The following is an 11,235-nucleotide window of genomic DNA, read 5'->3' as shown; positions in this document are numbered from 1 at the left end:
ATTCCTGAATATTAAATCAGTGGAATTAAATTTTTATACCAATAAAAAATGTGTCCTGTGCAAAAACTATTTTTATTTATTGTTTCAGTAAATTCAAAACCAACTGTTGCAGAGGGAGATGCCCGTGAAATGTGAAGTGAGACCGACTCAGCACATCATCTTGTGGGAAACTGTAACACATATATTGATGACAATGAAAATCCTTGCAAAAGTATTGAATGCAAAGAGCGTGGCGTCAGTCCATTAGCTGACTGCAACCCTTAAAGGTAAGTTCTCATCTGTCAATCCATAAAAACAAATGGAGTGAGTGTGTGCATCTAAGCAAATGAGAAAAACTGCTGAAGCTCTTGTCTGTCTGTGTGTGTGTGTGTACTGCAACCTATTATTCAGACAAGTTTTGTAAGTTCTACTAGGATTGTGAAGTAACTTTATATTTTTCTCAGCTGATATAAACGTTAAACTTGAAATTCAAAATTCAAATTTCTGCCGCACACAGAAAAGATATAGAAATGAATTATGAAATGATTTACAAAGCAGAATGTAGTACAAATCTGAAAGCGATAAAGTTTTTAGGCTTTTTTTCTGAGATGTTAATAACTCGACTTCTCATATGTAATAACAGGTCAACTACACTGTTGTCATTCAACACGGTCACATGCGAAAATGTTTGTAACCATTGGTTTAATCTTTAGAAATCTGTTTTATTTCATAAACATTTGGACCCGAGAATAATCTTGTAACCAAATTGTTGGAACAATGTAAAATAAAATTAAAAGTTTATTTTTGAAATGATAAGGAAAAGTACTTGTATAGAATACAAGTACCTCAAACGTGATCAATTATATCACAGTTTTTAGCATAGTGTTTTCCTTCGCTCCAACCTTTCCACTCTTAGATTCCAAACAAGAACCAGTGGTGACGATGGCAGCGTTGGTAACAGGCCTCATCCCCATCCTGCGGACAGCAGTGGATGCCACCACCAACTACACGGGCCGCTCGCTGTGGTTCGGCTTCCTGTGCATCCGCGTGGTGATCCTCTTCCTGGCTGAGCTGCCCTTCCACAAGATGGACTCGGACTTCACCTGCAACGGCACCGGGGACAGCCTCTGCACCAAAGCCTGCTTCAACAGACTTTTCAACAAACCCATGGTGTCGGCCTGGAACTTCCTGTTTGTCCTGGTCATCCTCTCCGTCATGATCATGGAGCTGTTCACCTCTCACCTGCGCTCCCGGGCCGAGAAGAGGAGATGCCAGGTGAAGGCCGACATGGAGCTGGCGGGCCAGGGAACCGAGGAGGCTCGGGCTGGGACCGAAGACACCACAGGGAAGATGGTGATCAATCTCCGTAGAGACAGAGGCACAGTGGGCTTCTACCTGCTCAGCATCACTCTGCGTATCCTGATTGAATCCTGGTTTATCTTTATTCTGTTGGGTTGGAACCTGCCGGCTCTGGATAATGGTCCGTTCGAATGTTCCACGAACATTTGCTCCGGGTTTCGTGTTTGTGTTGTGAGGGCCGCTCCAGAGAAACGCATGTCGATCTATGCTTTGGCTTCTATTTCAGCCATGATTGTGGTTTGTTCAACATCATTTTGTATCTTTGCCATTGTTCACTATCTTTGCCACTTTTAAACACCGACACAGCATGTTTCCCTTGTAACATAATGACGACAACAACAATTCTCTTTGTTTAAGTTATAAATTCCATCTCCCACTGCAAGTGAACTACAAAACAAGCCACAATATCTTCAATTTAGCCAGAATTAATGGATTCATATCTTATTAGGATCTAGAAACCTCTTGACATTTAAAGGATAAGCAGTAAAGATGATGGATGAATGTTCCTACTTGTCTATTCATCTATTTAAGGTTTATCGACAAATTAAAACACTTGCTTCCACAATATGAACCCTCCAGACCTCTCAGCTCATGTTCCTGTAGAATTAAAACAAAACATGATAACGCTGCGTTCACTTGCAAAGCGAAATAAAGATATCAGAGGATCCCACAACATGTTTTATCATTTTTGTTGACCTCACGCTTTTAATTTGAACTGTGACATTGTATGAGTTTGAATGTTTTAATTCTTTACAGACCTCACGCTTCTCAGTCGTTTAGCTCTGTTCTTATTTCGTTTTTTTCATGTGAAGCATTCTGATGATCCTCTGTGTGCTGGGAAATATGCCTCATAAATAAACTTGCCTTTTAATGATCCTCAGCTGCTCTTGTGTTATTGAGTTTTTGTTGCATGATCCAATTTTGGTGGTTAAAAATCACATGCATTACAACACAATTAAATAATCATCACAATCAGGGTTGGCCGCTGTGAGATGCATTTTGCTGAAACCAGAGGACCTGGGTGTGAGCTGCATGATGTGTTTCTGAGTCAGGTTTATTTTTTTTTTTGTCAACACAAAAGCTCTATCTGACACTGGGAAGGTGTCAAATACACTGTGCACGGCCTCAGCAGTTTGTGTGTGCAACGTGGACAGAAAAAATAAGACATCTTACAGAGAAATGAATGTCTATGACACAGATGAGCTTGTTTTCAGACGATTTACACAGCGATACATTTACATTGTATAATATTTAAGGATATTTATACGGTCAGACAAAGTCAAACAGCAGTTGTGTTCATCCCTGTCGCTCATCACTGAAGTCTCCTCCAACAAGGTAATAAAAAAGGTGTAGAAACTAGAGTTTAACTTTGTTCTTCAGCGAGATGGACTTCCTGTTGCTGTGCTTCATGGTGTAGAGCAGCGCCGCTCCAGCGTCTGTTAGAGACTGCTGACGGGTGAAGAATTGGAAAAATTATCAGACAAAAGATTAAGCACAATGGGCAATGCAGTATCTTAGTACTACGCAGTGTAAGGACAGTATAAGGGCAATGTGTTACCTGTGAGTCTGAGATGACTGATTGTCTCTGGGGGGGGGGGGGGGGGGGGGGTGAAATAAGAATTTAAGTTCGGTGGTTTTGATTAATGTGAAGCACTGAATCAAAGAAATGTGCAGTGTAAACTCACCCGTGTCAAGCTATGAATGTTGTTGTATATCGGCTCCATGGTCATAACCCATTCTTGGTAAGTCTGTTGGTCCTGGGCACTGTGATTATATTCACTGCAAACACAGACAGCACATGAGCTGCACAGCCTGGGAAACACTGTAATACACTCCAATACAAAGAATGTAATGAGTTTATTGCAAAGAGGAAAACGAAATTAAAGGGGATACAGGCATAAACTTATATCTTTGCAAAGTAACCCTTAAATGTTGTACACATTATCAAACATTGTTTACCTTTATTTCTTGAATATTTATTTTTTGGTCGAATTTTTGTTCTATAGTAATATTTTTTAAGTTGACTCCATATTAATGCCTATTTTTCTACCCAATGTCAGTTGGACACCAAACACCAAAGAACATTCTTTGTAAGTTAAAAAACCTACTCGGACACAGGGCTTAAGGTTGTTATCTATAAACAATAACAATAGTTCTTCAGAATAAGACTCATTTTTAAATTTCTGCTGTGCAACTAAACCGAGTGTTCAGTTTCATCTTCAAATGCAGGATAGGTTTGCTCATGTTATTTAATAAAAAGTGATTTTGCACTTGCCCCCTTTAAAACTTACACAATAAGATTTTTCGGTTTATTTTTTTGACCTCTCTCATATTTCCTAATTTATACCGTATATAATAATGTATACGTAGACATAAAATCCCCCTCGTTTAAAACCAGTTGTCAGTATAAGTTATCTGCTCACACAGTTCCCCCCCGCTGTAACTCACATCGCTCTCTCTATCAGCTTCCTCTGCAGCTCCCCTTCCCTCCTGGCGTCCAGGATGCGGCCCCTGACAGCCAGGGCGGCGCTGGCCTGCGACGAGTTGAGCTGAATGATGGCCAGGGACAGGGAGGACAGGGCCGCCGAGCTGCGAAGGACGGTCACACGTTCATCATGAGGCTGCATCTCAGCGTTTACAGCTTCAGCCTGGCCATTGTGTCACAGTGCAAACACACACACACTGCTTTGTAGCCGCTGTAGGACGAGGATGTGACGGCGACAGACTGGGGTGAGAGGTTAACTTACTGGGGGACTCAATGTTAGAATTGATAAGAAATATGATTTACACCTTTCTTCAGGATGAGAAGGCCCCAGTATCTCAGCAACAGGCGCTCTCGTTGGATTTTTAAAGCTGCTTTGCCCAAAGCTTCTCCGAGATGGTCGTAAAATAACACATCCAATCAACTGTTGTCCTGAGGGCGGCTCGTTGATGAGAGGTATCAAAAGATAAAGACTTTAAACCCCAGACGCCTCAAGAATGCAGATTTGTCCTGGGATGTGTCCCTCAGTGCAGCAGGGGTGTGTGTTTGTAGGTGCGAGTGCGTGTTGTGGAAACAGCATTCATCACCTGTCATCGGTAACATCTCGGTTTGCAGTAATCACCCGGAGCATCCTCTCTCCGTTCCTCTGCCGGTACCTGATCAGCAGCTGAATGCACACACGGCTTCCAGGGGCTGGAGCCGACGCTGAGCGGAAGCAGACAGAACACAGATATCAGTCCAGAGGGTTCATCTTCTTTTAAGGACGCCATGCCTGTCACAGCCATTTGCTGGAGGCGTGTTTTCTTAATTTTTTTGCTACAAATGTTCGGATTGACTCAAGGATGAATTGGATAGAGTTTGGTGATCAAAGGTTAAAGGTCGGGGTCCTCCATCTTCATTAATAGAATTGTCTTTTTCTTTTTAGAGAAATAACAGGTTGTTACATGTGCATCCAAATCCCTCTCTGACCACAATTGGCACCACTTGGATTTCTTCTGTTATTCATTACAGCAGCTTTTTGGCCTGGGTAGCTTTTGTTTGTCAGAGCCTCCGGCTCCCTCACAGTGTTGCAACAGCAATCAGCATCCTGCAAGACCTGGCAGCGCACACATCACAACAAGACCTGCAACAATCCTGAGGAAAGCGTTAGATCTGCGACTAGAAAAAACGAAAACATTTTAAATACAGACTGTAAGAAGTGACGTCAGAGCTTTTCTCACTTTCTGTGTCCAGTTCGTTGACTCCAAACTGGAATGTGATCTCTGTGTCCGGGGCCACATTCCCGACCTCTCGGATCACTCTGTGTCCAGACTCCTTCTCTCCTCTCATTCGTCTGCAGCGAAGAAGAACATCCGTCAATCCTGCAGGACCTTGTTAGTAATGTAATTCAAAGTTTTTCCAAATTCTTTCATGTGCCAAATATCTAGACCAATGTTTACCTCTGGCAAGGAGGTTATGTTTTCACTTTTGTCAGATTGTTTGTTGGTTGGTTTGTATATTTGTTTGTCGTAAGAAAAACTACTTTATGGCGATAAAACCTGGTGGAAGGATGCAGTACGGCTCAGGAAATAACCCTGTTAAGATTTGGTGCGGATCCGGATCAGGGGCTGGATCCAGGTTTTCTTTTTCACTTTCTTTATCATCGTGAAATGGGATTATTAATTTGTTTCTATCGTCACTGATTTCCCAGGAAATTATTCATGGATCTTGATGAAATAAAAATCAGGCGTATTTAAGAATCTAAAATCTTTAAGAGCAATTTGGTACAGCTTGTTTGAATTTGATGGGACAGCTGGTCCTTTGCGGAGGAATGCGCACTGAGTGCCATTCTGCTTAGTTATATTGAAACACGGTGCAGCTCTTACAGGGATTTGGGCAGAAGTAACGTGACGGTACAGTGTGTAGCTGTGGTCCTGTTGTCGATGATCTGTTCGAACTCTGGGTGCAGCCGGTTTGGACTTGATATCACCACCTGGAGGAAAAGAGCAGAAACACAAGGACATTAGAAAATGCAAGACTTGATTTGTCAAAAATAACGACGGATCTGGTGAGACACAGGTTTCCTCAGGTCACTTACTCTTCCACCGGTGCGGTCGGCGAGTCGTCCCAGCTCATCCAGCCTGCAGTCTGTTCCCTCTATGGACAGCACAGACACCGTCACACTAATTGGAAGAAGCATATTTCAGCATCATCTTCATCACAGAGAAGTTTAACTGGGCTGCATCTGCACATCCACTCGTTGTGTAATATGCTTGATTGCACATTTCCATTCTTGATATTGATTTAGAGATGTGTACAGACCCTTGCTTAGCGGCGTACTCCCCCAGCTCCTGGTAGAAGATGGTGGATGAGAGGAGGCTGTGGGCATCATTGTCCTCCACCTCCAGATTTCCTAGCTCTGTGTTGGCCTTCCCATCTGTGCAGACAATGACCTTCAAGATCAGGAGTTTATTGTTTTTAGAAAACAGAAAACAGAAGAAGTGACATATAATTGCTTTAGGACCACATCAAAACTGTGTTTGTCCCGGTGCATCTAGTTCAAAGTGCAGCATTAAAAGAAAATATGAATGAATCCTTTGATAAAATAAATAGAAATCTATACAGGCCTGTTCAATGCAGGGGAAATAAATTGTCTGTACATCAGGGTCAACCTGCAACGCTTAATAAACTTTGAGTTAAACCCTGGATGCTTTTCACTCAACAATGTTTAAGCATCTGCGGATCTAAACTTTAAGGAGGGCAAGAGCTTTGTTTAATCAGACTAATACTTTTAAAAACAGAGTTAACCCCTGGTTTTGGAACCACTGGGCTTAGTATAAATAAGTATAAACTGGGTTTTAATATGTATATATATATATATATATCATATATATATATGTATATGACCAAGTTTCTATGTACATATTATAACATTGCAAACAAGATTGAAAAGCCAAACCTACATTGGACCCTGGCTGTCTGGAGGCCATTGCAATTGCCAGGAGAGCAGCTGGACCCAGAGCTGTGGTTCCACTTTCAGATAATCTTAAACAGAATAAAATTGTGTTATTTGAACGTAAAACAGGTATCATCATATGAACATACATACATGCATACATACACATGCACACACAGACACACAAACACACATAAATAAATACATATTTATACCCCATGACTTGTTCCTGTAAGAAGTCCTTGGTCTGCGAGAGTGGAGGTGGACTGGGGAAACTGGCTGCAGCCTCTTTCAGACGGTTGCTGTCAGTCAACTCATCTCCGCTCAGGAAATGTGATGTGACGTTATCATGACCATGCATCGTAACCTGGCAATACCAACATCAGAGCATAAACAAAAGCGACAGAAACAAAACATATTATTGAAAAAGTTTTTCCAGATTACAATGATGCTGCCTGATAGAACTGAAGACTGAAGAAATTCCATTTCGCTGACTTCCAATCAGAGAGAAAAAGACGCGGTGACTCACGTAAATACAGCAACAGTAAGAACAAGAAAAGGATGATATATAAACAGGAGATGAACCTGAAAGATTGGAATACAACATATACCATAAGACATAGATCGCGATCAGGGGGAAAACAGTGTGTACCTGATGGTTGAAGGTGATGAGCCCCACTCTTACGTCTGGTCGCTGTTCACTTAGTCTCTGAACACACTGTATCACAGCTTCCTGCACAAACTGTATTGAACATGATGTTTTTTAATTCACCAGATGCATCTTCATTTCATTTCTGGACAATCATTTTGAAATTACAATTTTTTTGAAATGTGGGAAATCTCACCTGGAGACGTGATCGGTGGACGAGCTGCTCACCTACTGACACCTTGAACATGAGAATCTGATCAGTTGAAGACATCACACGTTGTATTTGTGAATGTCGGCCACGAATCAACAGCGGCCGAGTCAGGTCTGTGACTTTACCTGGGAGGTGATGCTCATGGAGCCTGAGGTGTCGATGCAGAAGAGCAGCAGAGTGTCGGCAGCGCACAGGGGCTTTTCATCCGGGTTGAGGAGGAAGTTAATACAGGGAGCTATACTGGGAGGGCTGGTCGACTCGCAGGTTCCACAGAAGTGACACGTATTTACCTGCAGTCCAGCATAAAGTGAGGAACATTAACTGAGCCCACTGTCTGACACAAAAAAAGACCCAATTAATCCCAATTATTTATTATGTTAGGATCAATAACGCTTATGCTCGAAGTGATTACAGGGAGATTTACAGTTGTTCTTCACATCTGAAATCAATGACTCTTGGTCTTACCACGTTGTAATAGCAGGAGTCCAGCACAGAGCCACACTGGGAGCAGGAGGTAGGTTTGCCTACACTGGGCTGCACTGGAATTATGCAGACATCATTGTCATCATTACAGATAATAATACTGAAAATGAAATTAGAGGGCCACTCATGAAGGTTTTATGGCGATGATAAAAGTTTACTGACCTCTTTCCTCTGAGAGTAATTTCCCTAAACTGACTAGGACAACGTTAGGATTCCCGGGAAGACGCTCCTTCTCTGCTGATCCTGTGTGGGAGGCATTCAAAATCAGCGTTTTGTGTTATTCTAGCCTATATTGGTGTTTTCACAGCTTGACAGGTGCTGTTGTATTTACCCTTACCATCAGATTGGGAAAGTGATGACGTCGAGGGGGATTTCTGAGAGGATGAAGGAGCTGAGCTTGACGAGGGTATCAGCACCAGGTACTCTGGCATTGACTTCATGAATGAGGGTCTCGGTGGGAGGGCTGGGGCTTGGGTTCGAGATGAGAGCAGAGAAAATGAAAATGACCTAACCCTTCCTTAAATTAGTTAAATCTAGGTATAAACAAAGATGCCTGCTCACCTACTGTCGGACCCGCCACAGTGGTAGTATTTTCTGGCAGCTTCACCTCGCCCCCAGTGCCTTCTGGTATACTGTATGAGTAGTTTGGATCCCAGGGCTGGGTGTGTAAATATGGCTCTTTAATTGGCAGGTCATAGACAAATGTCTGATTGCTGTTGAGTGGCTGGCTGATAGGAGGGGACTGGCTGTTGTCTGCAGGTTTCATGTGAGGTGGAAGAAGGGCTGGGTGAAGAAGACAGGAGAAGACTGTTAGGAATGGATTGATCGACCAATCTATGTATGTATCTATGTAACAATGTATCAACCTAACAATGTATCAGTCTGTAAATATATCTATCTATCTATCTATCTATCTATCTATCTATCTATCTATCTATCTATACATCCATCCATCCATCCATTACATCCATCCATCCATCCATCCACCCACCCACCCATCTATCTATCTATCTATCTAGATATTTTTGTTGCTTGAATGCTCTGTTGTCCCAGTTCAGTTTTGGTTAAGTGATCCTTTATGAAGAAAAAAAACGTTATCCAAAGTTCTCCATTCAACTTTTGCATTTTGCTACAGTCAAACATTCAGACTAAAAGTAACAATTCTACCCTTTACTTCAAAGTTCATTGGTTATATCAATATGCACATCACAGAGAAAGTCCCTGCACATCGGACACATCAGAAGTAAGTCAAATCTAAAGGTTGTGTATGGAAAGTAATGGAGCTGTTCTAGTGCGAAACTCTTCTGGGTCTGATATATATATATATGTGTAATTCTGAATGTGAGCAAGCTGTTTCTGAAAATTGAATAATTGCCTTCAATAAGTGTAAGAGTAGGGGCTTACGTGTTTGGCAGCCGTAGAGAACAATGAATTTTGGGGTGAATTACTCCTTTAAGATACCAACCGCAGCCATGGTGTTAAACTGCTCAGCCAAAGATTTACAAATTCATTTTTCCACATTCACTGTACCTGCCCTTCGACGAGATGCCGTCTGCTGGCCTGTTGCACTGACGGATAAGGCAGCCTCAGTTTTATTGTGAGTTTCTTCATTTTCATAGAAGACACTGGGCTTCACAACCTTTTTCAGTCGGCTCTTCTCCAACGGCTCAAAGATCTTGGAGGTTGTTGTGGGGAATTTGGGCGATTTGGACTCTGCAGAGTTTGTTGATGGAGGAGGAGGAGGGGGGGGCATCCGAGGACGAATATGGTTACAAGGAGGGAGTAGAGCTGAAAGACAAAGAACAAAACGTATATACAACGGCAGTTAATGCTGAACAGTTTCCTGCAGGAGAAATGAGCATCACAGACTAAACGACTTCCTCTGTGAGAAAATGTGACCCATGCAATTCTGAGCAAGAAATCTGAAAGGAGTGTCTCCTGTGTGTCTGTGTCACTGGTTACATTTTACATGACAGTACCTGAACAACCAGTCACTCAGGCAGCTTTCAAGGAAGGAAGAAAGTTCACCTGTAGATACTTTTACATGCTCACCATCACCATCTTTGATACGCTTGCATTTAAACTGTATCTTTCTCTCAATTCATACTTTACACAATGATTTCCTACATTTCCCAGATTGCCTTTTGACGGCTGTCAGAGAATTGAGCTGACAGCAGGAGAAATGAATCAGCGACTGACCCAGCGGAGTGAAAGCTCTTTTCCTCCTAAATGGATTTCTTCAAAGAGGGTCTTTCAGTACGATGTTAGAATCCAATGTTTCCTGTTCATGTTTCAGCTGAAATACTTTTCTGGTGTCAAACTCCAGTGAAGCTACGGAGTGCCTCTGTGTCTGGATCCCGCTGATCACAAACCAGGAAACTAATACTTACGAGCAACTGGGAGCCAAAAATGTCACATGAGTGTGTCAAGACAAGTTAAACTGTGTTCGGTATTTTTTCTTTTACGCGAGTAGAAAGAGTTCACACCTGAGCGTTTAACGACATTGGCGTTGGATCTTTGGCCGTCCATCTGAGTCACTGGCGGGACATAAACAAACCCACAAGCAAATTCCATTGTGGATCTGCCTGTTTGTGAGGGAAGGGACAATAATTAACACGCCACCTTATAACAACATCAAATAGTGTACGGTAACAAATTCAACTCATAACGAAGGTTATTATCCAGTCCAAGCCATAGAAATCAAAGTTCTCAAAGTAATAACAGAAGGATTTTCCATGGGGAGCATGTGGATATTGATACAGCTTTTAAGAAGCAGTCTCATCAAAGAAACACAATCTAGACAATGCGTCCAACGTCTTTATGTGATTTAAAATGAACCAGTTCTCTTAAAGAAGAGAGATATTGTATATATTGTATACTCACACACGAGGAGAGTGGTTTGAATGACGAGGAACTCTCCCAGGTCTTACAAATGTTTCAACTCCTGTGTGACGTCCTGTCACTCATTGTTTGAGCCACGGAGATGTTGTCCAACCGGTTTTCTTTCTAACTATAGCTACTGTAGAGTGGAGTGTGTTTGTATGTGGGTGTGGGTCTGTGTGAGAGGTTGGGTGGTTAGTCACAGATTTATTGCAAGACAAGAGTTAAACATTCATGAATGTGAATACAATGGGTGG

The 11,235-nt window shown here is 42.1% G+C and overlaps 2 protein-coding genes across 5 annotated transcripts; one reads left to right on the top strand and one right to left on the bottom strand.

Moving 5' to 3' along the window:
* Window positions 1–127: 127 nt before the first annotated feature.
* Window positions 128–2,214, top strand: gjz1 (gap junction protein zeta 1). Its single transcript, XM_062413670.1, has 2 exons — window positions 128–266; window positions 896–2,214. Exon 2 carries the CDS (start codon window positions 922–924, stop codon window positions 1,630–1,632), a length of 711 nt encoding a protein of 236 aa, XP_062269654.1. The 5' UTR covers window positions 128–266; window positions 896–921; the 3' UTR covers window positions 1,633–2,214.
* A 189-nt stretch (window positions 2,215–2,403) lies between these two features.
* On the bottom strand, window positions 2,404–11,112 carry LOC133975702 (circularly permutated Ras protein 1-like). 4 transcript variants are annotated; one of them, XM_062413664.1, is made up of 21 exons: window positions 10,982–11,112; window positions 10,585–10,683; window positions 9,629–9,886; window positions 8,660–8,881; window positions 8,436–8,567; window positions 8,261–8,341; window positions 8,081–8,154; window positions 7,741–7,905; window positions 7,601–7,642; window positions 7,408–7,497; window positions 6,971–7,122; window positions 6,763–6,844; window positions 6,122–6,252; window positions 5,898–5,982; window positions 5,686–5,792; window positions 5,041–5,153; window positions 4,408–4,525; window positions 3,787–3,927; window positions 3,024–3,117; window positions 2,897–2,923; window positions 2,405–2,787 (listed from the first exon to the last, which is right to left on the bottom strand). In XM_062413664.1, exons 2-21 carry the CDS (start codon window positions 10,670–10,672, stop codon window positions 2,695–2,697), a joined length of 2,295 nt encoding a protein of 764 aa, XP_062269648.1. In that variant the 5' UTR covers window positions 10,673–10,683; window positions 10,982–11,112; the 3' UTR covers window positions 2,405–2,694. The 4 variants fall into 4 exon arrangements, with proteins under 4 accessions (XP_062269650.1, XP_062269648.1, XP_062269651.1 ...); XM_062413665.1 differs by having other exon boundaries at window positions 2,406–2,784; XM_062413666.1 differs by lacking the exon at window positions 2,897–2,923 and having other exon boundaries at window positions 2,404–2,787.
* Between the last annotated feature and the right edge of the window lie 123 nt (window positions 11,113–11,235).

The sequence above is a fragment of the Platichthys flesus genome, chromosome 20, assembly GCF_949316205.1.
Source record: "Platichthys flesus chromosome 20, fPlaFle2.1, whole genome shotgun sequence".
Taxonomy (NCBI): Eukaryota; Metazoa; Chordata; class Actinopteri; order Pleuronectiformes; family Pleuronectidae; genus Platichthys; species Platichthys flesus.
The sequence above is the reverse complement of the archived record's forward strand: the minus strand, read 5'-3'. Positions and strand labels throughout refer to the sequence as shown.

What these genes read in the sequence shown, in the direction of transcription:
- gjz1 (XM_062413670.1), top strand. Translation starts at nt 922, where the DNA reads ATGGCAGCGTTGGTAACAGGCCTCATCCCCATCCTGCGGACAGCAGTG.
- LOC133975702 (XM_062413664.1), bottom strand. Translation starts at nt 10,672, where the DNA reads ATGGAATTTGCTTGTGGGTTTGTTTATGTCCCGCCAGTGACTCAGATG. An exon ending in TGTGGCGGGTCCGACAGTAG is followed by an intron (nt 8,568 to 8,659) that starts GTGAGCAGGCAT and finishes CTCGAACCCAAG; the next exon opens with CCCCAGCCCTCCCACCGAGA. An exon ending in AAGCTGATAGAGAGAGCGAT is followed by an intron (nt 3,118 to 3,786) that starts GTGAGTTACAGC and finishes CTGTGTTTGCAG; the next exon opens with TGAATATAATCACAGTGCCC.